General features: G+C 34.4%; 1 protein-coding gene across 1 annotated transcript in view; it reads right to left on the bottom strand.

The window, feature by feature from the left end:
- Window positions 1-2,258: 2,258 nt before the first annotated feature.
- LOC149166966 (putative WRKY transcription factor 4) overlaps window positions 2,259-24,524 on the bottom strand; it is a 154,191-nt gene continuing 131,925 nt past the window's right edge. Inside the window, exons 2-6 of the mRNA XM_089430320.1 lie at window positions 4,537-4,662; window positions 4,332-4,426; window positions 2,883-2,988; window positions 2,547-2,672; window positions 2,259-2,436 (exon numbers count right to left, since the gene is read on the bottom strand). Coding sequence (XP_089286446.1) covers window positions 2,259-2,436; window positions 2,547-2,672; window positions 2,883-2,988; window positions 4,332-4,426; window positions 4,537-4,662 — 631 coding nt within the window. The remainder of the gene's footprint in view (window positions 2,437-2,546; window positions 2,673-2,882; window positions 2,989-4,331; window positions 4,427-4,536; window positions 4,663-24,524) is intronic.

Here is a 24,524-nt window from a genome sequence, read left to right as displayed (position 1 = left end):
CATTAATGCCTACAAGGAGTGGATCCTATCCTATCCCAGATTCTGAGCATTCGCTCTGCAGCCCATTCTTGTCTTGTACATATAAAAGATTTAGTGTGGAAAGTCAGAGTTGTTATGTGTTAAATCGTGGGCGAGCGAAACCGTGCGTGAGTACAGTTATGTCTCCATGAGGTGTGTGCCCGCAGCAGCAGTAACAGGTCATCAACGTTGCCGATTTGGAGACATGGGAGAACTATTGTACCATTCTCTGCTGATTAGGCTACAGTTATAGCAAACCAGGTACTTAATTCCCTCGCATTTATTTATTTTCGCATTAGGGTTACTTTTATTTTATCCTGTTTTTAACTGAAACCCTACGCAACTTCCGGGACTTTAATTTGCAGCAACGCAATTTCTAATTGCGCTGTAGTCAAAGCACGTTCCAAACGAACTGTAATTTACGTAGAGTACTCAACTAAGTTATTGATACCAATGAACGTGAAATATTTTCATTTCTTACTAAACTTCAAAAACCAAGCACCAGATGATGTTGCGTAAACACATTGTACCTGTGCTCAAGCGCTCATGAGAGATCTTGATAGTGTAGAGTTATATGAGTTGCATTTGTAGGGGGTGAAAATGAGTTAGGTTGGGTACCGGAGAGAATAATCATGAACTGTTTAATGGTATAAGAATTAACAATAATGATTTTTCATAAGAATAGTCAGGAAAGAGAAGACAGAACAATCAGGCATTTCACTTTTCAGAAAGATCATGAGTGGCTATCAAATTATTATCAAATTAAATTAAGTAAATCTAAAAATATATTTATAAATTTAAAATTAAATTGTTATTAAATTCATAATTAGATTAGATAAATTTGAAAACAAAATCATAAATTTAGTTACGTAAATAACAAATTCTTAAAAATTTTCAATCTTCAAATAAATTTAAATGTGTAGATATTTTATTATTGAAAATTTTAATAATAAATTTATGATCAAATTAGATTAAATAAAGGTGTAGTTTAATTTATAAATAAAATGATTTTTTATGATTAATTTTTTAGTTAATTTTAATCTGACTGGTTTTTAAAAATTCTAGTTTAAATTGTTTAATTTATATAATTCTAGTGCCCAAAATTTCCGGGCTCAAATTTGTAAGGTAGATATCGTATTATTCTACTCTTACCCCCTTGCATGTGCATGACTTGCAAATGCCTGAGAGAGGATTTCGATGGAATTCATTCAATTTACAGCAATTTAAACGTTCAGAAGGCTAACTATATATTTATGGCACTATTTTCAGCCGGTTCGTTGCAGCAGAAGTGCCGGAGAAACTATCCACATCTCAATTCACTATTTTCAATAACGGAGTTCTATAACGGAGTGGTGAATGTTTACGATATTCCTGCTCAAAAGGTCTTATTTTGATCCGAGCAACTCATATAATACATCAAGAAAATTTGTGTAAATTTTCATAAAACTATATGATTCTCTCATCTTTCTGCCTTTTACTCTATTTCAGACTGAGTACATTGCCATTCTCTGGGCAGGTTGAAGACATTATGAAGCTTGCCAGCTCCAATAGCTCGAGTAACAAAAGAACCTCTACGATTACCAGCCGCAAAATTGAAGAGATATAGGAACAACAGCCTTCCAAATCTGCATTGAACGTTGTCAATGAAAATCAACCTCAAAAAGTGGCAGCAGGTAAGACATGTATGACACATATGGTCGATATCTAACCGATTCTCCATAAAAACGAAAACGAGAACAACTATAAGTGCTTCGGCTTTCTTTCTTTTTTTCAAAAGAGGGGTTAACTTTTAAAAAATCGAACAGTGATGCATTGATCTGATCATCACATAGAAAATCACTTAAAAGACAAAACGTTGGAGGCAAGGGCTAGGCATTGTAATAAACTTGACCACCGCAAGCAGATAGCTTGTTATAATAAATGCTAATATTCTTCGATCATTGCAAATTTAGCCTCGCTTTTCTTTGGCTTTGAACATTAATGATATAGTGCAAAGAATCTGTAGAAAAGATAAATCGTTCAGAAACTCCAGACTTATCGATCTTGATGGATTGAGGGCGTACATAGTATTTGATCATGAAAAGTACCTGATTTCACAAGGTCCGTGGAGATCTGGATGCAGAAAATTTCACAAGGTCCTTTTAAGACTAATTTTTTTCCACTTGAAGAAATTTCTTCTAAAGCAATTTTAAGGGCGTACATAGTATTGATCACTAAAAGTACCTGATTTTACCTAACTATTAAGCCACATCCTCTGGACTATATTCAACTGCTAATTTCAGGGCCTGTGTTTCAGATACAGAAAGAGAATGGTTGTGTTTACCATCGTAGTATACAATAAATATGTTTCGATCGTCTAGGGCTCGTTCTGTGTGCTTTCTTGCAGGAAAACCCACTGTTCTGCACCTGTAATAGCTTCTGCAAGATCGAAGCAATAAAATATCAGTTAATCAAAGAGGCCAATTAAAGCGGAAAGAGTATCAGTATAGACAACCAAAAAAAAGTGAAAGAATGTAACAGCAATATACATTGGATATGGATGGCCTAATATGGCCATCTGCGTCAATTTTACCCAAGAGAATTCATCCGATGGAATGTCCGCCAAATTCGCACTGGCAGCAGGTACTCTGATCATTCTTTTCACTCCCGAGGACCTGTATAGGCAATCCAAAAAGAAGTGAAACAATGTAACATGATCAATAAGACTCTCACTATATATATTTACATAACAATCATGATATAATGATATACTCTGACTAACTGAGAAGGTCTTATTTTGATCCGAGCAACTCATATAATACATCAAGAAAATTTGTGTAAATTTTCATAAAACGATATGATTCTCTCATCTTTCTGCCTTTTACTTTATTTCCGACTGAGTACATTGCCATTCTCTGGGCAGGTTGAAGACATTATGAAGCTTTCCAGCTCCAATAGCTCGAGTAACAAAAGAACCTCTAAGATTACTAGCTGCAAAATTGAAGAGATATAGGAACAGCAGCCTTCCAAATCTGCATTGAACGCTGTCAATGAAAATCAACCTCAAAAAGTGGCAGCAGGTAAGACATGTATGACACATATGGTCGATATCTAACCGATTCTCCATAAAAACGAAAACGAGAACAACTATAAGTGCTTTGGCTTTCTTTCTTTTTTTCAAAAGAGAGGTTAACTTTTAAAAAATCGAACAGTGATGCATTGATCTAATCGTCACATAGAAAATCACTTAAAAGACAAAACGTTGGAGGCAAGGGCCAGGCGCTATAATAAATTTGACCACCGCAAGTAGATAGCTTGGTATAATAAATGCTAATATTCTTCGATCATTGCAAATTTAGCCTTGCTTTTCTTTGGCTTTGAACATTAATGATATAGTGCAAAGAATCTGTAGAAAAGATAAATCGTTCAGAAACTCCAGACTTATCAATCTTGATGGATTGAGGGCGTACATAGTATTTGATCATGAAAAGTACCTGATTTCACAAGGTCCGTGGAGATCTGGATGCAGAAAATTTCACAAGGTCCTTTTAAGACTAATTTTTTTTCCACTTGAAGAAATTTCTTCTAAAGCAATTTTAAGGGCGTACATAGTATTGATCATGAAAAGTACCTGATTTTACCTAACTATTAAGCCACATCCTCTGGACTATATTGAACTCAAAAAGTGGCAGCAAGTAAGACTATGGTCGATATCTAACCGATTCTCCATAAAAACGAAAACGAGAACAACTATAAGTGCTTCGGATTTCTTTCTTTTTTTCAAAAGAGGGGTTAACTTTTAAAAAATCGAACAGTGATGCATTGATCTGATCATCACATAGAAAATCACTTAAAAGACAGAACGTTGGAGGCAAGGGCCAGGCGCTGTAATAAATTTGACCACCGCAAGCAGATAGCTTGGTATAATAAATGCTAATATTCTTCGATCATTGCAAATTTAGCCTCGCTTTTCTTTGGCTTTGAACATTAATGATATTGTGCAAAGAATCTGTAGAAAAGATAAATCGTTCAGAAACTCCAAACTTATCGATCTTGATGGATTGAGGGCATACATAGTATTTGATCATGAAAAGTACCTGATTTCACAAGGTCCGTGGAGATCTGGATGCAGAAAATTTCACAAGGTCCTTTTAAGACTAATTTTTTTTCCACTTGAAGAAATTTCTTCTAAAGCAATTTTAAGGGCGTACATAGTATTGATCATGAAAAGTACCTGATTTTACCTAACTATTAAGCCACATCCTCTGGACTATATTCAACAGCTAATTTCAGGGCCTGTGTTTCAGATACAAAAAGAGAATGGTTGTGTTTACCATCGTAGTATACAATAAATATGTTTCGATCGTCTAGGGCTCGTTCTGTGTGCTTTCTTGCAGGACAACCCACTGTTCTGCACCTGTAATAACTTCTGCAAGATCGAAGCAATAAAATATCAGTTAATCAAAGAGGCCAATTAAAGCGGAAAGAGTATCAGTATAGACAACCAAAAAAAAATGAAAGAATGTAACAGCAATATACATTGGATATGGATGGCCTAATATGGTCATCTGCGTCAATTTTACCCAAGAGAATTCATCCGATGGAATGTCCGCCAAATTCGCACTGGCAGCAGGTACTCTGATCATTCTTTTCACTCCCGAGGACCTGTATAGGCAATCCGAAAAGAAGTGAAACAATGTAACATGATCAATAAGACTCTCACTATATTTATTTACATAACAATCATGATATATTGATATACTCCGACTGATATAGGTGCCATCAGCCAGACTTTAAAACCAACCTGAAAAACATAAAAGAAAAATAAAATTTTCCAAGTCTCAGAAATTCTTGCAAAACAGAGAAATTATCCTCTCGCTCATTCCAAATTAATATATAATAATAAAAAAAGTTAAATGAATATAGTTAATTTTGATTAAAAGCATTATAAGATATTAATAACTTTAATATAATTACGCCGTAAGGTAGTCGGTTTTGTTCCTATGGTCAGTTTTATCATGTGTGGAGGCTTCACGACCTCTCCGCCTCTCAAGGAGAGTTCTCTATTTTATGGTTTTGGTTCCTATTCCTCTCTATGCTTCACTTGCCTCTATTCTCCAACCCTATTTCTAAATTCCATAACCGTGCTCACTCTGTATTGATTTTCCTTTGTCCTCTAGTCTCCTTCCCTTCTCCTACCTCTCATGTCTACTCCTATTGCAACCCTTCTTCTCCCCATCACTATGTCATGAAAATGTATCCACTCATGATGGGGATTTGATGGTTGTGGCCCCCATAGCAAATCTCAAAACCAGTCTTAGGCTTAGTTTGTAGTGTCTATCGTTCATTCATCCATCCCTTGAGAAGTTCAATATGAAATCCATATACTTCACGCTTAGGTAGTTCACGACAAGAGTGCTCACTCTGATTCATGAATTCATGTTATTTCAGGCTACATTCTAGACCCTATACACATCATGGGTTATAATAATCAATACTTGAATACTATCCCACAATGGACCTGCTCGTGAATAATTCACCAGCATGCTGCTGCATGTTCCAATTTCTTTGTTGTTGTTGCTAGTTCTTGTATTTGATTTTAACCACCCAACCAGGGATTTCCGTGCTTCCCGTACTAAACACATAAATTCCATTAGATTCAAAATAAATTGAAATAACTTCAAATCATATGTCATTGGTTGCTCGTCAATAAGGTACATTTGCAATCAAGTTTACTTCATGTCACAACAAGTCAAACTAACTATTTGATCAAAACATCATGTATAAACATATCACATATGGTTAGCTCAAAACACAACCATCATAGATCAACATCATAAATCACATGTAACCATCATATACTAGAATCAGGCGTTTCCCTCTGAAATGAACTCCCCAAACTGCTTTCGTGTCAAAATATGTGCCATTCGATTTTGTTGTTAGACAAATGGGTAATCATTACTTGTTGATTTGAATTGAGGAATTCCAGCCGTGACAGTTGTTACTGGGTCGTTGGATCCTGCAATAACTGTCAACTATCTTCCTTACGAATCGTCAACCGACTTAACTTATTATATCGATAATATTTTGCTCCGTGAACAAGGTTTTTCTTCAGATTTTCAGGTTAGGCAGCTGGTATTTTGAAGGCAGAGGTGCATCTATTGCAGATCATTAATTCCCTTGCAGTGGATCAGTAGTTTTTTGGGCTCAAATTTGTAAGGTAGGTATTGCATTATTGTACTCTTACCCCCTTGCATGTGCATTACTTGCTAATGCCTAAGAGAGGATTTCGATGGTGATTTTCACGTCGGTAATGAGAGTTTTGTTTTCTTGAGCATTTTCCATTTGCTCAAAAGTGCCTCTCTGAGATGGCCAAGGTTTTGTTTTGGGTTTGGTAGATATCACTAGTTTTTTTTTGTTTCTGGGTGTCGCAGTACTCCAACTTTTGTTTGGGGTGTGACAACTCTTTTTATCATAAATCAACTAGGGTTTATATTCTTGTAGTTACTTTTATTAATAGTAAATACTACAATAGTTATAGAATGTAATCTCCTTGGGTATTTTTTTGAGAGGGATCTGGCATCACATGGTAACAGTTCTTTGGAGAATGGAAAATGCCAAGTGGTGGGTTTCATGTGCTGCATCTTGTGAAACCATTTCTTTCAATCTTACTAGAAGTCCATACAGCTGAAGGAAAAGTGCCCTTTAAGGAGAAGGTTCTTTAAATTGTAATATCCCTTTTAATCTTTCTCGTATGCAGTTAGTTGCCTTTATATGGAATACATTTAGCAACCAGTTCCGATCCATTCTATTGGATGTGTGTAATTCTGGCATAAATGTGCGCATCAATCAATTTGATAAAAATGGAAAGAAGAAAAGAGGAGTTGGAGGTTATATTTAAGAGTGGATCAACACTAATAAATTCGTTAGTGATTTTGGGATAGTGGCAGACGTAAGGAATAATTTAATGACTTTCGAGATACACATAGTCTTGTATTACATCACGATTGATGCGGGGAGAGGTCATGTTGTCGGAGAGCAATGACATTCATGGGAGCAGTTTTAATATCAATACCAGAACTGTGTATGCGATAATCTTATCTTGGCGTCTTGTTTGCCAAGTTTCGCAATTGCATGTGTGGACAGTATGTTAAAAATGAACGTAATAAAAGCGAGCACTCGTTAAATATTGTCAAAGCGTGACAAGATGCCCTGCATTACATTCCATATATCCGTATATTCTGTATCTTTGAAGTCTGGACAACTATCACAATTTGCAAGTTCCAACTAAGGTGCATTGAATATGCTTCGATGTACTTTTATGGTCATTATCATTAATAAAACAAAACAATTACATGAAATATCGTTGACATCCATGTGGGATAATTTAAAATATAATTGAAAGTGCAAAATGGTGTTTTTAGAAGTTGTTTATTTCGATTTCTGTTTAATTAATAATATTTCATCTATATTAAATGTATTATAATTATTAATAATTAAAAAATAAAATAACAATTATTATAATTTCCAAAGTTGTGAGAAACACCATTCAATTACTTTTTATTACACTTAATATCTCATAGTACCCACTCATACATAACTTACTCTATATAATTTGGCACATTATTGCATACGTTTTTTTTGTTAGTTTACTACATTTTTTTAAATAATTATTTTAAATATTAAATTACAATCTACTATAAATTGAATTTTAAGAAAAATGATCTTAGCATGCATTATTTGAACAAAATATTGCAGCTTGAAGACTCTTGTATGTGATATGTCTCAGCCCTATTCAAAGTTGTAAAGTCTGTTTTCTGATGATCTCCTTGTTACTAGTGGTAATGCTTTGAAGGACCAGGGCAGTCCTTTGATAGATAAGAAGATGGGGCAAATGAATGGAGAAAAAATGATGGGAATTGAATAAAATCAAGTGGTCAACTGAAGAAGAATGGGGTAAGATGGGGCAAATGAATGGAGAAAAAATGATGGGAATTGAATAAAATCAAGTGGTCAAGTGAAGAAGAATGGGGTTCATCTAAGGATGGGAATGCTCTTTTTGATGGCAGGTCACATCCATTGCAACAATTTGGATATAACGAACACCCACTCTAGGATTTCGTGTTTCTTGGCTCCGTGATGAAAATAATGAAGACAAAATACATGTTAATTTGTTACTTGTGTTATTTGATGCAAGTTTTGTAATGAATGACTGAAAAATACACGGTGAGAGAAAAATGCATATTACGCTAATTAAGGAATGTTTTTCACTTGTTGAACTTGTAGTATTGAATTTAACACACTGACACTTTACAACAATGAACTAACAATCTTCATGATGAAAATAGTAATGTGGAAAATTTATTTACATAATGAAAAAGGCAATATGGGATATTCCAATCACGTTCCAAGGCATTTTTTAAAATGTGGATTTGAGAAAAGGTTGTTGTGGAAGGTGTTGTTTGTATATGGGAAAGATTTATCTACATAATGAAAAAGGCAATATGGGATATTCCAATCATGTTCCAAGCCATTTTTTAAAATGTGGATGTGAGAAAAGGTTGTTGTGGAAGGTGTTGTTTGTATATGGGAAATTTCCTGGTCATGGTATGTAATCCTAATGTTGATAGATATGTCTACTTTAAAATGTGGATGTGAGAAAAGGTTGTTGTGGAAGGTATTGTTTCTATATGAGAAATTTCCTGATCATTGTGTGTAATTCTAATGTTCATAGATATGTTCTACTAAGTGGTTCCAGTTAATGGGACATTGATGTGAGCATTCAATATATTTTTATTCTTTATCAAAGTATTTTTTTTTTGTATTTGCATAATTCAATTTATGCCATACGGCGTTCCCTTTGCAACATTTGGTGCAAATGCTAGTTAGAACTAGTTTAACTCACAATAACTCAAATTAATTGAAATATATTGCTACAAACTAGCAATCAATCATACTGAACTAAACTCAATCTTCCCCAACTCGAATTAATTGAGTTAACTAAGTGACAAGTGCCATGTCACCAAATTAACTACCTCCAAGTTTTCTGTTGAAATAAAAATTCGAATTTTCTCTAGTTTGACCAAGGTAAAGTCAAACAGAGATTTTCTTGTTGCATTTTCAACATTCTTCACTCGGTTATCCACTACAACATGACCTTGTTTTTTCACCTTGATGGATAGAATGGAGTCAACTTTTTTCTAGATTTTTCTGTGTATGGATTCTTCTAATTTGAGGTGGGTTGAGAATGATTTTCATGCTAGGTAGTCTAAGTCCATGCGGGTTCTAATTCATGTGGAATGTGCTACATTTGAGAAGCTAGTAGATCATTCAAAACAATAATAAAGGAACATGTTTCAAATATAAGTTTTTTTGCATGTGCACATATGTCCTCGCAAAAAAATCTATCAAGACAAAGCACCATGCCTGCCTTGAAAAAAAAAATATTTTTTCGAAAAAAGGTCATCACTTGAAAAGATATTTTAGCGAAGCCATTGAGATCATAAAAAATCCTAAAAATATTAATGGAGACAAGGGTTTATAAATAAGAAGAAGTTGGTTTTCCTTGTTTAATCATCTTAAAACACATGAGTCTAATTTTTATTCCCCTACCCCATCACTATGATACCCTCCCTTTCCATTCCCCTTGGTTCCCCCCTTGCCCACCCCACCCATTATTTTCTTTGGTCTCTTTCCCCTATGGGTTTTTGACCTAATCTTCTAGTAGTATCCCATCACATTTTCTTTACTATCATTAACCTCTTTTCCCTCTACCTCATTGTCCCTTTTCTTTATCTCTTTCTTCCCCCGACTCCTTTCTCCTTTCCTCCCCATGGTTCTCCCCTCCACCTCTATCCTCCTTTTGATCTACTCATCCCCTTCTGTACCCATTACCAATGTATTCTTATTCCTCTTTCCCTTATTATCACTTATGCCTTCCCCTTATTTTCATTAACTCTCTTTGTCCCTTTTATCATTAATTCACTTGATTACCCTTGAGTTGCCCATTAACATTCTCCCTTGTCACTTGCCCCATGATTTTATAATTATTATAATTATGATCCTGATCATAGTAATACTTTAGTAGTATATACTACCTTAATATAATTATTAACCCTTAACATGTTTATAAATATTGTATCCTAACTTTTGATAATTATACTTATTAATATTAATATTAAATTTTAATAGTAACATTAATTTTGATATTATTATTAATAGTTCATTGAATTTTCTAATACTTTCAAATAAATAGTGCATAATAGTATTAAACTATATAGCCCACTGGGGATAACTAAATTAGTGATGGTGGTGTTATGGAGTGTTATGCTAATTATGAGATTCAAGGTTCGAATTCCCCATGGTTTAAACCAACAAAAAAATAATAGTATTAATATATAAGAAAGGATGACTTTTAGCTCTAATTAGTATTAAAAATAGTAATACTTTAATATAATAAAATAATATTATTAATACTCAATGCAAATGGTTTTATGTCCATGAGATGCAGTGAGGAATGGTATTGGACTAAAGAAAAACCCACTTTCAACCTATGAGGTGATGATCAAAGGGATATCTTAGCATTTCATCATGCAGGAGGGCCCAAATAATGTTTCCTTATGCAATTGTCCCAAAATGGTAGGCTTTTGTTTTGGATTATCATATTTTTTTTTTATGTTGGGGACTAATTTTCACCTGTAGCGAAGGAACAAAGTCCCATATCAACTTGAAAATCCTAGATCTATGATGACATCAAGGATGATATATGGTGATCGCGTCAGGAATTCCCTACATGGTCAAATTCTAACCATCCTCGCTCTTGTGCATAGGAATGTGACAGTTTCAACATCATATCAAGCTTAGTCTAATGTTGTAAGAGCCTCAAGCACAAAGCAGGAGTTGATCCACCATTTACAACCCATGGATCAAAAGAATTTCCGATTAAGGAAAAGAGGCACTCTCTTAGACCAAAGGTATTCCAACCTCTAAAATGCTCAAATAAAAGCTAGGCCATAAAAGTATTTATAAAAAAACTATTAGGAAGATCCATATTGATCTAGGTCAAGGATAAGGAATCAATGGAAAGCCTCAAAACCAAGATTCAACTACGAGTGGGGCTCCCAATTGCAGAGAGAAAACTCATCTTAGAAGGGAATCTTTCACAAGACAAGAGGACCCCCAAACACTATAAGATAAGCATGGGATCCACTCTCTCCTTCATCTTGGATTTCGTTTTAGAATAGGACTTGGTCAATTAGTGTTGTACAAAGAAGCAACTAGAGTTGGTGCAATACAAGGTAAGACTATCACCCCATCTGGGTCTCTGGATGAGCCTTACATAGTGGAAAAGGAGGAGTATCAACAAATAGAGATCAAGAATTCATAGGTATACAACATGTGCTCATGAAGAGGTTGTAATTTGTAGATTCAACAGTTTCTTGCCAAAAACTAAAGACCTTTACTTGTGGATCTACACCAATTGGACCAAAGAATGTGACATATACCTTTGCTTTAATGGTTTCTTCATAGTAAACCCTGTCTTGAAAGAATATTACCAGGAAAATATGGAGGATGTACTGTGGTTTTGGGTAAGATTTGGGTTATTCACTACCCCCTGGTTCCCAAAATTTGACTCATCCATTATGAAAGTCACACAATTCCTTTCTGGGTTTGCTTTCCAAAGCACCCTCTCCCCTTTTGGCACCACCTAGTTCTTGAAGACATTTGAAATACACTAGGAACATTCATAAAAATAGATAGTGAGAGAACAACAAATGAGATTTTCACCTATTCTTGCACATGTGTGGATATTGACCTCATGAACAAGATGCTAGATCACATCTAGTTGAAAAATGTAAATTTCAAGTTGAAACAAAGTTTTTATTACAAAAACACAACCTTAAAATGTCATTCTTGTAAATAAACTAGACATTTACAAGATACCTACTCTTTGGAAAAAAAAGGTGCAAATAGGAGGAAAGGGCCACAAACTAAGACAAAGAACTGACAACCTTTTGAGCCCTCATTTTCAGATAATGATGAAGAGGTGGATCTAAAGGATCCCCCAACAAAGATAACAAGGAAATCAATGAAAATGAAACATAAGATGAGCTCCCCAAACCTACCATAGATCCCAATTAGAATACAGAGATGGAAGTCACATGAAATCTAGCAGTCATCAAAGTAGCAACAACAAAGAATGAATCAATTCCAGGAACCAAAAGAACACGTGAAATAGAGAGCTTCAAATCTGAAAAGGATCCCCCCTTACTACAAACATGATCGATATGGCACTAGAAGCTATCCAACCTGCCCCAGGAGTGTGGAAGGAAGTAAAAATAAGAAATGGAAGAAAGGAAAAGTGGATGATTTCTACAACTACACAGGCCGTTAGGCTCTTTAGCTAGTATTTTGTCTAGTTTTTCTTAGTCATGAGGGATTTAAGTCACTTCCTCTAATAGATCCAAATGATCCTCTATTTTTGAATACATGCCAGTCGTGTATCTACAAAATGCAATTTTATTTCTTGATAATAAAATTACGCTTTTCCTGAGGAAAAATAAAACTTTAATGGTAACACTAATACCAATATCATTATTAATAATATATTATTACATTGTACATTTTAATAATTATTTTTTGTTCTAATATTACCCCTTTTTTATATTAGTTGGCATGATATTTTAATTAATATTAAAACTTCAATACTTAAAAATACTTTACAAGATATATTGATTTACCTTACATTTGATTTAAGAATATTAATATTTTTAGGTTCTTGATTCATAGGTAATTTTCTTTATGTTTCCTGACCCAAATGATTTGAAACATCGACATTAGACCTTCAACCACCTAAAAGAGCTTACTTTCTTATGTCCAAGGGGTCATAGACAAAATATCTAAAATCCTTAGGAAGAAAAAAATTACTACTTTAAAACCTATGGAAACCATTGGTAGGAAAATGAAATTTTTTAAAGATAACATTGACCCTTATAAACTCAAAGGGATCTGTAGGGTCAATTGTTCATGTGGAATGTTCTACATTAGAGGAATTATTAGATTGTTCCAAATAGAATAACATAACATGCTGTAAATATTAAACATGGTTGCATATGCACATCTATCTTTACAGAACACTGTCAAGACTATGCACCATATTTTCCTTGAATGTGAAAATATTATTTCCATAGAAGGTGATCCCTTTAAAATACGTTTAAGGGAAGCCATTAAGATTATCAAACACCCTAACAATATTAATAGAGATAATAGTTTAAAAGTAATAAGAAGAAAGATTTCCTTGATCAATAATAATAAGGCACATGAATGTAATTTTGATTCCCCAACCCTATCACTATGATCCCTTTCCCTTTCTGTTCCCCCTGGTCAACCCACCAATTATTTTCAGTGGCCGCTTTTCCCTATGGTTTTTTTAACCTATTCTTTTCCTATTTTTCCGTCACACTTTCTTTCCTATCATTAATCTCTTTGCCCTATACCTTATTGTCCCCCTTTTCCCCATTTCCTCCCTTCCCCTCTCCCCTTTCCTTTCCTCTCCTTGGTCCCCCCACCCCGACCTATCCTCCTTTTGATCTACTCCTCCCCTGGTCTTACCCCTTACCAATTTATTCCTTTTCCTCTTTCCCTTATTATCATTTATCCCTCTCTCTTATTTTTACTAACTCTCTTCTCCTCTTTCATATATAATTAACTTTATTACCCTTGATATATCCCTTTATATTCTCCATGGTCAATTATCTTGTGATTTTATAGGTAATGTAGTTATAATCCTAATAATAATATTAATAATAGTAACACTTTAGTGATATATGTTAGCTTAATATCATTATTAACCTTTAGCATGTTTATAAACATTTTATCATAATTTTAATAATTACACTTATTAATATTAATATTAATAGTAACATTGATAGCTCATTAAAGTTTCTAACACTTTTAAAGAAATAATTTGTTATACTATTACTATATAAGAAAGGATGAATTTTATCTTTAATTAGTATTAATAATATAATAAAATATTATTATTAATACTTTAACAAAGTATTATTATTAATATTAAGATTAATGGTAACATTAATAATACTAATATCATTGTTAATATCCCACTATTACATTATACTTCTTAACAAATAATTTAATCTCTAATATTACCCATTTTAATATTAGTTAGCATAATATTTATATTAATATTAAAACTTCAATACTAGATACATGATTTACCCTACATTTTATTTAATAATATTAATATTTTAGTTTTTTTTAGTTTTTAGGTTTTCAGTTCATGGGTAATTTACCCTATGTTTCTTGAGTCGACCTCTCTTCGTCATCTTTCATCTATGCCATCCCCCATATATATATATTTAAAATGAATTCAATACCTTAGACATTTTGTCCTGATAATGGAATCCCCTTTGGATTTAAAATGTCGACACTTATATTTCAATATTATGGAAAAGATGATGCCTCATTCAACATAAAAGTAGTTTCCAAAACTTTACAAAATGGGCCTTTTTCCATTTGCAAAAACTCATTGTTTAATATTTTCACAATCCACATGGTTATGCCTTTGACAATGAGACAAATACATAGAAAGTGACACTTCCTAGATGAAAGACATAATAAATCATGTAGATCCTATCAAGGGGAATGAAACAAGTTCGAATAGGCCAATTTTGGGCTCTAGAACATTTAGGGATGAGTACTTGGATACTCCAAGGTCTCCATCATGTTCCCCTCAAGCATGGGAAGCTCACAATGGAATCAAGCTACATTCACACCATGAACTACCTCTAAGAGAAATTGAAGAAAGGCTATAAATATCAACATTGGGAAACTGTTTGAAGGAGAGAAGAGAACTAGTGTTATGCTTACCAAGCCTTGTTAAAGTGCATCAAAATCTCAAGGTATTTGCATACACACTACCCATTAGTAAGCTATCAATATAGAAATAGTTTGCATACTTCTTGAGATAGAGAGAGGGAACCCAAGAAAGGAGAGAGAAGGACCTTCCTTTAAAGGATTGGGGAAGGGTCCCCTAGCATAAAATCATTCTCCTTAGTGTCCCATTTTGTAAGCCACTATTTCCTTACTCCAACATCAACAAATAATTTGTATTCAAAATTTATCTAGTGTTTCTTATGTGTTTGTTCTTTTTTATGCTAATTCATTCATGTTTGAGTTCAACAGACTATGGTTATCGTTTATGTTTGTCACTAACAACTTCTATAATATTGTGTAGGTTGAAAAAACCTTCACAACAACTGAGATTTGGACCAGCCATTCAAAAAATACCGTAACACTGATTGGCAACTCCAATTTATTTTTTCACTATTTTAGTTTCTTGCAACACTCTCTTTTCTTCTCAAATTCTCTTTCAAGTGTACCAAAAGTCTCCACAAAAAATTCAAAAGCCTTTCTTTTGTTTTCTTTAGGAGAACTTTTAATATTCATTTACTCTATGTTCTCACATAGACAATTCACATGAGTATCAAACAAACAATCATGTGGTTCCTACAAATTCTAAGTTTGATGTCTATACGATTTACACAACTATAAGTCATCAACCTGTGCGGATTTGTACAATTGTAATTTTCACAATTTTCTATATATTTTTTTTTGAGTAAGGTGGAAACCCATAATATATTTTCCCTTCTCACTAGAAAATTTCAAATATCCATGTCATTAGCTTAAGTAAAAATCATTATTTTTTTTTTCTTTTTTCTTTTTTCTTTCCACATGATGGCCTACACTCAAACACATTTGAATTGTTTAAATTGAAAATATTTTATTTGTTTTGGTACTATAAGAGAAATTTGTTATCTTAGAATTCCCTTCACCTCACACATTTTCTTATTGGATCTTAAGTCATCTTCATCTTGCTTATTAAAATAGATAGAAATTCCATATAGTTTTATTTAGAAACGAATTAAAGTGCCCATACATGCACACCTCTTTTTTTGTGTGCAAGGAAACAATATCACATAGTTCACTTAGTAAGTAAAGTAATCATCACATGATATATACATGTTTCAAATCTAAAACATATGTGATTGGAACATGCCACTTGCACACACTTCACTTGCACACTAAAGGATCCCTTTAGATCATTGGTTAACAAGTATGATCTTTCCTTTGCACTCGTAAGTGATTTGGGAAAATAAAAAAGTTAATAATTATCTTTCAAAAGTTTGTAATCATCACTCACTAAGTTAAATGAGTTGGGTCATCTTCCCAACTCAAAGACTCTTTAAAATCAATTCTAACTCAACACACTAAGTTCTTCCATTGAGAGTTCATGAAACAAAAATATAGCTTAGGTTAGGACTTTAGGGGTATGCATTGAAATGACTCCCCTCATTCATTTATATTTAAGACATATAAGTTTAATTTCTAGGGAAATTTAAATTGTTCAAAATATAGTGTCCAAAAATATAGTGGCAAGAAGAAACCTATGAAAGGGGTAAGGCTTATAACTGAGATTCTTTTAACCTCCTTGAGTCTCACAACTCTATTTGAGGTTCTAAATTGATGGTTGACACCCAAAATTTGAGATTCTCTCACCCACACTAGATGAATATATCTTGGTGGCCAAAACTTAAGACATATACCCATGGTGGAAGTTGTGCCATGTAACTACACCTAGAGGAAATTTTGAATGGATATTGGGAACATGTCCATCCACTCAAGAATGTGCCCCGATTATGCATAGTTATAAACCTCATTTTAAATTCTGTTTTCTGGTGACTTCATGCCTCACTATTGAAAACTTTAGGTAGGTTAAGTTACTTTTGAATGCAAGGATATTAGTCTCATGGGAATTTTATAATGTTGTTTTCAATTTTCACCATTATGAGAAGAATGTCCCTTTGTCAAAACATTTTGATGTTTTAAATTGACCAACTCATTTTCTTCAAAATAAATTAAAGCCTCATAACTTCAAAGGAAACATCATCAAAAATTGAGAAAAATATGGGGACTATATTCTACCTCAAAATTCCCATTACCTTCAAGGCCTCCCACCAATGTTGGGAGGTGTTACTGATCTTACTATTTCACTAGTTTGACCTACACCACATCACTCACCATTTTACCCAACCTTGATAGGCTTGACCATATTAGGAGCAACCTTACTTGGTCCCACATTACTAATGGGCCTCCAAAATAGGTAAACTATAAGGCCCATAAATCCACTCCTAAACACAAAAAATATATTTAACCCACCTTTTTCACTTAATGATACATTTCCTAGCTTAATGGGTTCTTAGAAGAGTTCAATGAGGTTTTCATATTTTATATGCTCCAACAAGTTTATTTTGCAGGATTTGAAGAGATATTTCACAGATTCCAAGAGGTACAACACTAGAGATATTTTTGGGACTTGTTCCTTGCTATAGGAGGGCATCAACTCGGCTAGATAAGAACATTTAATACCTCTTCCTATTGTTGCAAGGTGGACTAGGAGTAAGATCCCACTTTGTAAGAAATTTTGGAGGGAAATTCAGCTATCCTTTAAAGCAAGCGACTTCCCATTCATTATATAAATAAGAGGCTTGAGTATCTTGGTAGGGATATAGAGAAGAGTGTGAAGAAGAAGAGGAAATACAAGGTTTATATTTCCAATAAAATTTTGCAATTATGTAATGTGAAAACAACTTATTAGTTAATGAAAGAGGTGTTCTATTTCAGATCAAAGTTCTAATTTCCTCTAAAGACTCTAAGCATCCTTGGGTAGTTCCCATCACATGAGCTTCAAAGCCCTCCTATACTTTTGTTAGTGTTATGCTTTTATTCAATTTTCTAGTATTTTTGTAAGTTATCTTTTCACAGCTCTTGTGATTGGTTAAATATAAGATTTTATGAAAAACATTTCTTATAGTTTATTTGTGCATTTTATTGTAGTAGTAGCACTAGTTAATGGCATTTCATATATTCATTTACTTTATCTCTCTTGCTGTTACAATTTTACTATTCATTGTTTTTGTTGTGTAACCATTTTTGTAGCTACAGGAAACACACATAATTTGGATTCATTAGGATCAATTGCACCATGTTGACTTAAAGCTTTGATAAGCTTGATGTTATCATTTTATAACATTTCCATAGCTTCCTCTCATCTCAGACCCACATTATTCTAGGTTTACATTCTCACTAGATTGTCTACTGTAGCAAAACAAAGAATCTTGTAGTAGCCTGTAACCAACCCTCCATCTCATTCGACATTGCAATATATTTATGATTTGAATTACTTGGAATATTAAAACACCTTTGGAACATTTATAATGAAGCTTGGAAGTATAGAGGCCTCAGACATGCTTTTTTCAATTTGCTTCAAAAAACTATTCTTTCTTGCAAATTAGGGTTTTGATTTATAGTCTTTCATTTTAGCAGTGTGATTTTTCATTCATGACAGATAATATATAAGTGTGCAAGTGTGATTTATTTCATTGAAATTAGCATAGGTCTATGTGCTGTTTCCTAAAAATATATTTTCCCTGCAACATAGCTCAGTTAACTTAGTCTCTGTGCATCTAGCCTTCAATTCAATGCTTCCAGTTGCATAAATATCAACAAGTGTTGTAGTGGCTGCAACACCCTCCAAAATTTTGGCTTGCATCCAAATTTAGGAGCCTTCCTTGGTTTTTCCTTTGATGGTTGTAAACAATCGAGCTCGCCCAATGAGCTCTTGTGAAGTCTTTTTCAATGTTTTCTTGTTTGACCAACGGTTGTCTTTTGGCATGTTGATTGCTTTCTCATGCTTGTGATCTTATTATGGTGAGTTTGAAGGTTTATATTTGTGTGTTTGGGTTGTCTTCACTATGTGAAAGCTCATCATACTCACACACAAAGTTGTAAGCACTATCGCGCAAGTGTCATCACGATCGTCCAAAAGTTTATCACAAGGGTCGTGCTTGTCTCTCTCAGCCTTAAGACAGTCTCAACGAGGGCATGTTTTGTATTTTTGTCATGGTGGTTTATGTTGTCTCATTATCAAGTATGATAAGTGTATGATCACAATGTCAATTTTGCAAAAGTTCACTTGCTTTCGACACTTAGCCATTTTCCTGAAAATCTATCTGATCGAACAACCCACTTCCACTAGACCTCCACTGAGCTGCACTGCACAGTCTCATGCTCAGTGAGCCTACTCTACTACCTAGAACTACACAGTTCTTGTGGCTATCCTCTAGGTTAGCTGCACTGTGCAATCCTGGAGGTGAGCAACTTGTTTTTCTCCTAGAATTGCACAGGGACTACCTCCATGACCAAACTGAACTGTGAATTTCTCAAACACAATCATCAAGCCTCATTCTTGTTTGCTGGAATCCTGCACTTCTCTGAGACTTCAGTCTACACTATTCTCTAAAATTGCATAGAACTGCCCAATTGGTTCTCTATTTCCTTGCTTGACACTATTCCCCAAAACTTCTCAGACATGCCCAGCTAACCCTCTGGTGCCTGTTCTGCATTGTTCCCATAGATTGTACAGTCATGCCTCAACTGGTCCTTTGCAACACTATTTTGCACTACTCTTAGAAACTACACAGAGTTTCCCAGTTGTCCCTTTACATCCCCTCTCTGTCTTTCCTCTAGAAACTGAGTAAAAGTGCTCCCCCTCAGGGTCCCACCTTGCAGCTGACACTCATGACTTTCACTGTGCAATTTTGCTTCCCAGTGGACACTACGCAGTTTTTTTGGACAATGCAAATTGTCCTCACGGAATTCCTAATTCCATCCTGAGCTTCACTCTGTATTGTCTTCGTGAGTTATCCTCCCTCCCTGTCACTTAGTACACGAGAACAATGCATCATGCTAAACAGGGAGGTTTTGGATTTGATGTCTTCCCATCATGAGTGAATTGCAGGAACAGGTACATTGATAGATCATGGCAAGATGATGAATTTGATGAAGAAGGAGCACACATGCTAAAGGACTTTCTTACAACTAGATGGACGTACCAAGCATATCAAGCAACAAGCGAAAGGAACACAAGCATTGAACCATCAAGCAAGACCAAGACCATCAAAGAACCTGCAACACTATGCCATGTGGAGGAGAAGAAAAAGCACAGAAAGAGTACATCCATCTCAGCAACGCAACAACTTGACATGGACACCTCAGTCAACCAGTACATGTCAGCAGTGTTATGTCTAGTTGTGTCATGAGTTGTCTCGGCCACATCACATTATGGGCCATATACGTTTTAACTGAATGTAATGTAAAGTGAAGTCCAATGGACACACACAAGAAGTTGAAGAGTCATGTGATTTAAAAGGACATGGGAAGTTGAATAGTCACAAGGGTAGTCCAAGAGTCACAAAAGTCAAGCATCACCCTTGGCTATATATACCCCTCCCATTGTATGAGCAAAGAACTTTTACCTTGGCACCTCGCACATAGCCTTGAGAGTCTATAGTATGTTCTTTGAGGAGCGAGGAGTGGCTCCAATGCCCCACTACTGGGACTAGTGATGTATGGTGTACAAATGTGTCTTGGGACTTTTTCTTAATTAAGAAATCTGTTAAGGCCATCACGTTTTCACACACATTTTGTAGATGTTTGTAAGACTAATTTTTAAACGTTTGTAATGCATGTTTGCTTAACATGTACTAAGATAGTTGAACTACTTTGGTTATTTTAGTAGTCATGTTGTTGAATATGTGTTGTATTGTTTATCATTGTTGTCTTGTCCTTGTGGACTACTCCGCAGGAGATTAGACATATCATTCTTGTTTATTGGTTATAACGACCATCACCTCCGTGTGGACTACTTTGCTAGATGGTGTATATGTTTACCCTTTTACTTTGGTTTTAACGACTACCACATCCACTGTGGAGTACTCTGTTGGATGCTGGTCAGACCCTTGTTGGCTCTTGTGTGTCTCTCCTTGGGTGGTACTACTACCTCTTATATAGAGGCTCACTTTACTCTCTCCCTTTATAGTAAGAGAACCCGAACACAAGTTACATTATGCACTCACCAGGAATACTCACTGTTAAGCCTCAAATATGTCTATTTTCCATCACATAGTACCATTATTCATAACCCAAATTCCTACACGTTTATAGTCATTTCACACCATAATTCCATCACTTATCGCCAATTCATATCCTACATTTTGTGGTTGATTATCATTAGTTCTCTTAATATTTTTTATTATTAGAGATTATTTAGTCATGATTTACTAGTAATGGTTTTTCTAAGTTCATTTGTCACAAGTTCCATTGCCAAATTCTTCACAAGTCAGTTAAACTAGTTACTACAGGTTGCGTACAGAAAAAAAATAAAACAAATCTGGTAGGTAAAAATATCAAACTTTTGATCAAATGGTCGAGAATATTGAAATTCCGACACATGGGGTTTGTTAAGAACACCCTCATTCAGGTAACCCAGAAACCATTTGGAAAAATTCGTCATTGAGAATAACTTATGGTTAGGAGAATATTCTAGTGCAAAGTTAAGTATAGAATCGTGCTAAATGACTTGAGTTCGGTCTGAACAGGTCGGGGCGGTTTCAGTTTTGAACGATTTTGTTGAATGACTTCATGCTTTAAATGGAAATGGTTCCCTCAGTTTCTCCATGATCAGAATGAGCTAACCATGACCCTTCTTAAGATTGTTTTAGAAGATCTCATATAGCTTACTTTAGCCTTGAGATTTTATTTTCTTTGTTTAGTTATATTGGTTGTGCATTGGCTGAATTATATAAAGCTCAGTGCCCTACAATATGAGGGAAGCAAGCATATGAACAATGGAATCATGGTGTGGTAGAGCAGGAGGAGTAAGAGATGGTAGCGGGAAGTAGCAGGTAGATGTAATATTTCTTATGTTATGAATACAATGGAGACTTTGATGCATCTGTTGTAAGAATTCACGTTTTGCGGAACAGTAACACAAAATTTTGAATCTGTACTTAAAGTTCTGTAAGTATATATGTATATGTATATGTATATGTATATGTATATGTATATGTATATGTATATATACATATATACATATGTACATATGTACATATATACATATACATATACATACATACATACATACATACATACATATATATAGTTTAAGCGATTTGAGTTAATTTGGGCTTGCTCCAGGAGTGGCAAGGGCCCACCGCAACTAGAAACATTTCCTTTAGCCTATTTAGATAATTGGATTTACATATGAGGTGTGAATTTCATCGAGAAATTGTTGTGTGAAATTTAGCATCATTCTGTACTTAAAACTCTGTCTTGTAGATTTAAGATTAAAAATTCTAGAATTCATTCAATTAGAAGTCTTCTTGTTTTTTAGCATGATTATCTTGTAGTGTCATGTCTGTATAAGAATTCTAAGAAACAACAAAACATGATATTGGTTGTGTTAATTATTAATTAAACTTGTAGCGTTGCTTCAAGCCATTGGCATAATAAAAGCATGATTTAATTGAGAATTGAAGTCCTGATCCTTTTTGGATGTGTTGATATCGTTGGTATGGAATATCGATTTATGGATTACATTGCCTAGATTCTTCTGAACGTTTGCAGGATTGAAATTCATATCAATTTATTGCATGCATCCCAGGACTAGGCTTGGATCAGTTATATAATTATTCAATCTATACTTATACAAAGCCATTCTGTACTTAACTAGAGTGATTATGTACTTAAAAGGTCTTGTAATATCACGTTTATATAAATGACCAACAATGACATAACGACATATTGATGGATATAGTTCAATTCTGAGATCTAATAGAGTCAAAGTGTTGTTGAATTTAGAGTTGTAGGTTAATTCTTTCCATAAAAGAGATTTTCTGAGTTTGATTGTAGTGGTTTCAAATTAGAATGAATTTCTATCTTTAGAATCCTTTTAAACTTGATCGTGTCAATATAGCCAGCATGAGAATGTTGATTTTCCTTTGAAATGTTTAGTAAATTGAGTGCTAAGAAAGATAAAGAAATTAGTTAAATTCTTGTTGGCTTTCATCAAGGGTATTAGATTCACTCTTATTTGAATTATCCATTTTCTTTAAAATATAATTCCCTTGGATCAAAATTAGCATAAGTTTTATATCAGATATCTATTAATTAGATTAAATAAATTTTATAGTTTGGATTACAATTATATTTTACTTGCATTGGAATTAAGTTTTGTTTAAAATCAATATTTACTTAGAAGAGTGATTTGTATTTTGTACTTAATTCAAGAATAGGAATAGGAATCAATTTTAGATTTCATGATGTTAATTTAGATTAGATGTTATGCTCTTGCGTTACCTATGCTTGTGCCTCTAAGTCTTATGACCTCAGATTGATAATTTAATGTTGGAATTATAACACATATAATTTCCCCAACATTTTTGGCATCTTTCCCGGGAAGGTGCTAAAAGGATTAGAGGATAATTTCTTTCACAATTTTTCGATGTGATCTTAGTTACAGGGAAACTAGAGGGAGGAGATGATAGTAAGATGTGAGTGAAGAGCCATGCATCCGCTTTGGTTTGGGGTCACTCCAAGTCTAGTTGTCCAAGTAAGTGAGGATTTAAAGTTTGGTGAGTTTTATTGCAATTAGTTTTAATTCATTTAGATTAAAAATTCAAGCTCCTTAAAGATAAAATATTTTTGGGGTGCTGTAAGAACCCCCGGGTACTAATCCATGTTACGAGACATGGATCATCAACCAGTAGGAGAAATTCAAAGAAAAATTCAGAGCTTGAAGAATGTCCCTCAAAGACTTTCTCAAATCCTAGCAGTAGGTGGGGTATCTGCTTCTCAGGAAGAGTTCATCCTAACCGCATTCAAAAAATTATCTATCTCTCCAGAGCCGGAAAAGGATTTGGATGTCTCCCTTGATTCCTCTTACATATATACGAAGGAGATCGAGAAATGATGTACCAAATATGATGAGGAGCATCCTGCTGAACCTGAGATTGAGAAACTCCCACCATTCCTAGTAACAAGCATTGTATGCATTCCAGATACCAATTATCCAAGTTCACCTGGCATGACCGAGGAGGGCTTTCAGTGTTAGGATATTCCGACACATAGGAAATAGTTAAGTACAACTTGGTCTAGTATAGAGTTAGGTAAAGTGTGTTTCTTTACTATGTACATTTTGTAACTTACAATCCGACGGTCACAATATGTAGGGATCCGACGGTTCATTCTCTCCTCGGTATTACCGACACTTGATCCGTGGCTTAACACCCGATTGGTCCATGATCTCTATTTAAATAGCATGGAGGGTCATTTGGAGGGTAATCCGTCTATGAGAGAAGCATATGTAAATTTTCATTATTTTATTAATAAATTGCCTGAAGTGGCCGCGTTGGCTCAGGCCGTGGACTGTTTCCCTCTTTGAGGGTTTTAACCACATCAAAATATTGGTGTATTGATCTGTGATCTGTTTGTGAGCGGTGTCCTTTGGTGTTATGTCTGAGGAACTTACCTTGTAAATTCCTACATGGTATCAGAGCTATTTGAAGGCCGCGTCCGTTGGTGATCCAAATCTGAAGCCGGTAGAACTG

This window comes from Pinus tabuliformis, chromosome 5_1 (assembly GCF_031772625.1).
Source record: "Pinus tabuliformis cultivar Carrire ecotype Pingquan chromosome 5_1, CPIR1, whole genome shotgun sequence".
Taxonomy (NCBI): Eukaryota; Viridiplantae; Streptophyta; class Pinopsida; order Pinales; family Pinaceae; genus Pinus; species Pinus tabuliformis.
The sequence above is the reverse complement of the archived record's forward strand: the minus strand, read 5'-3'. Positions and strand labels throughout refer to the sequence as shown.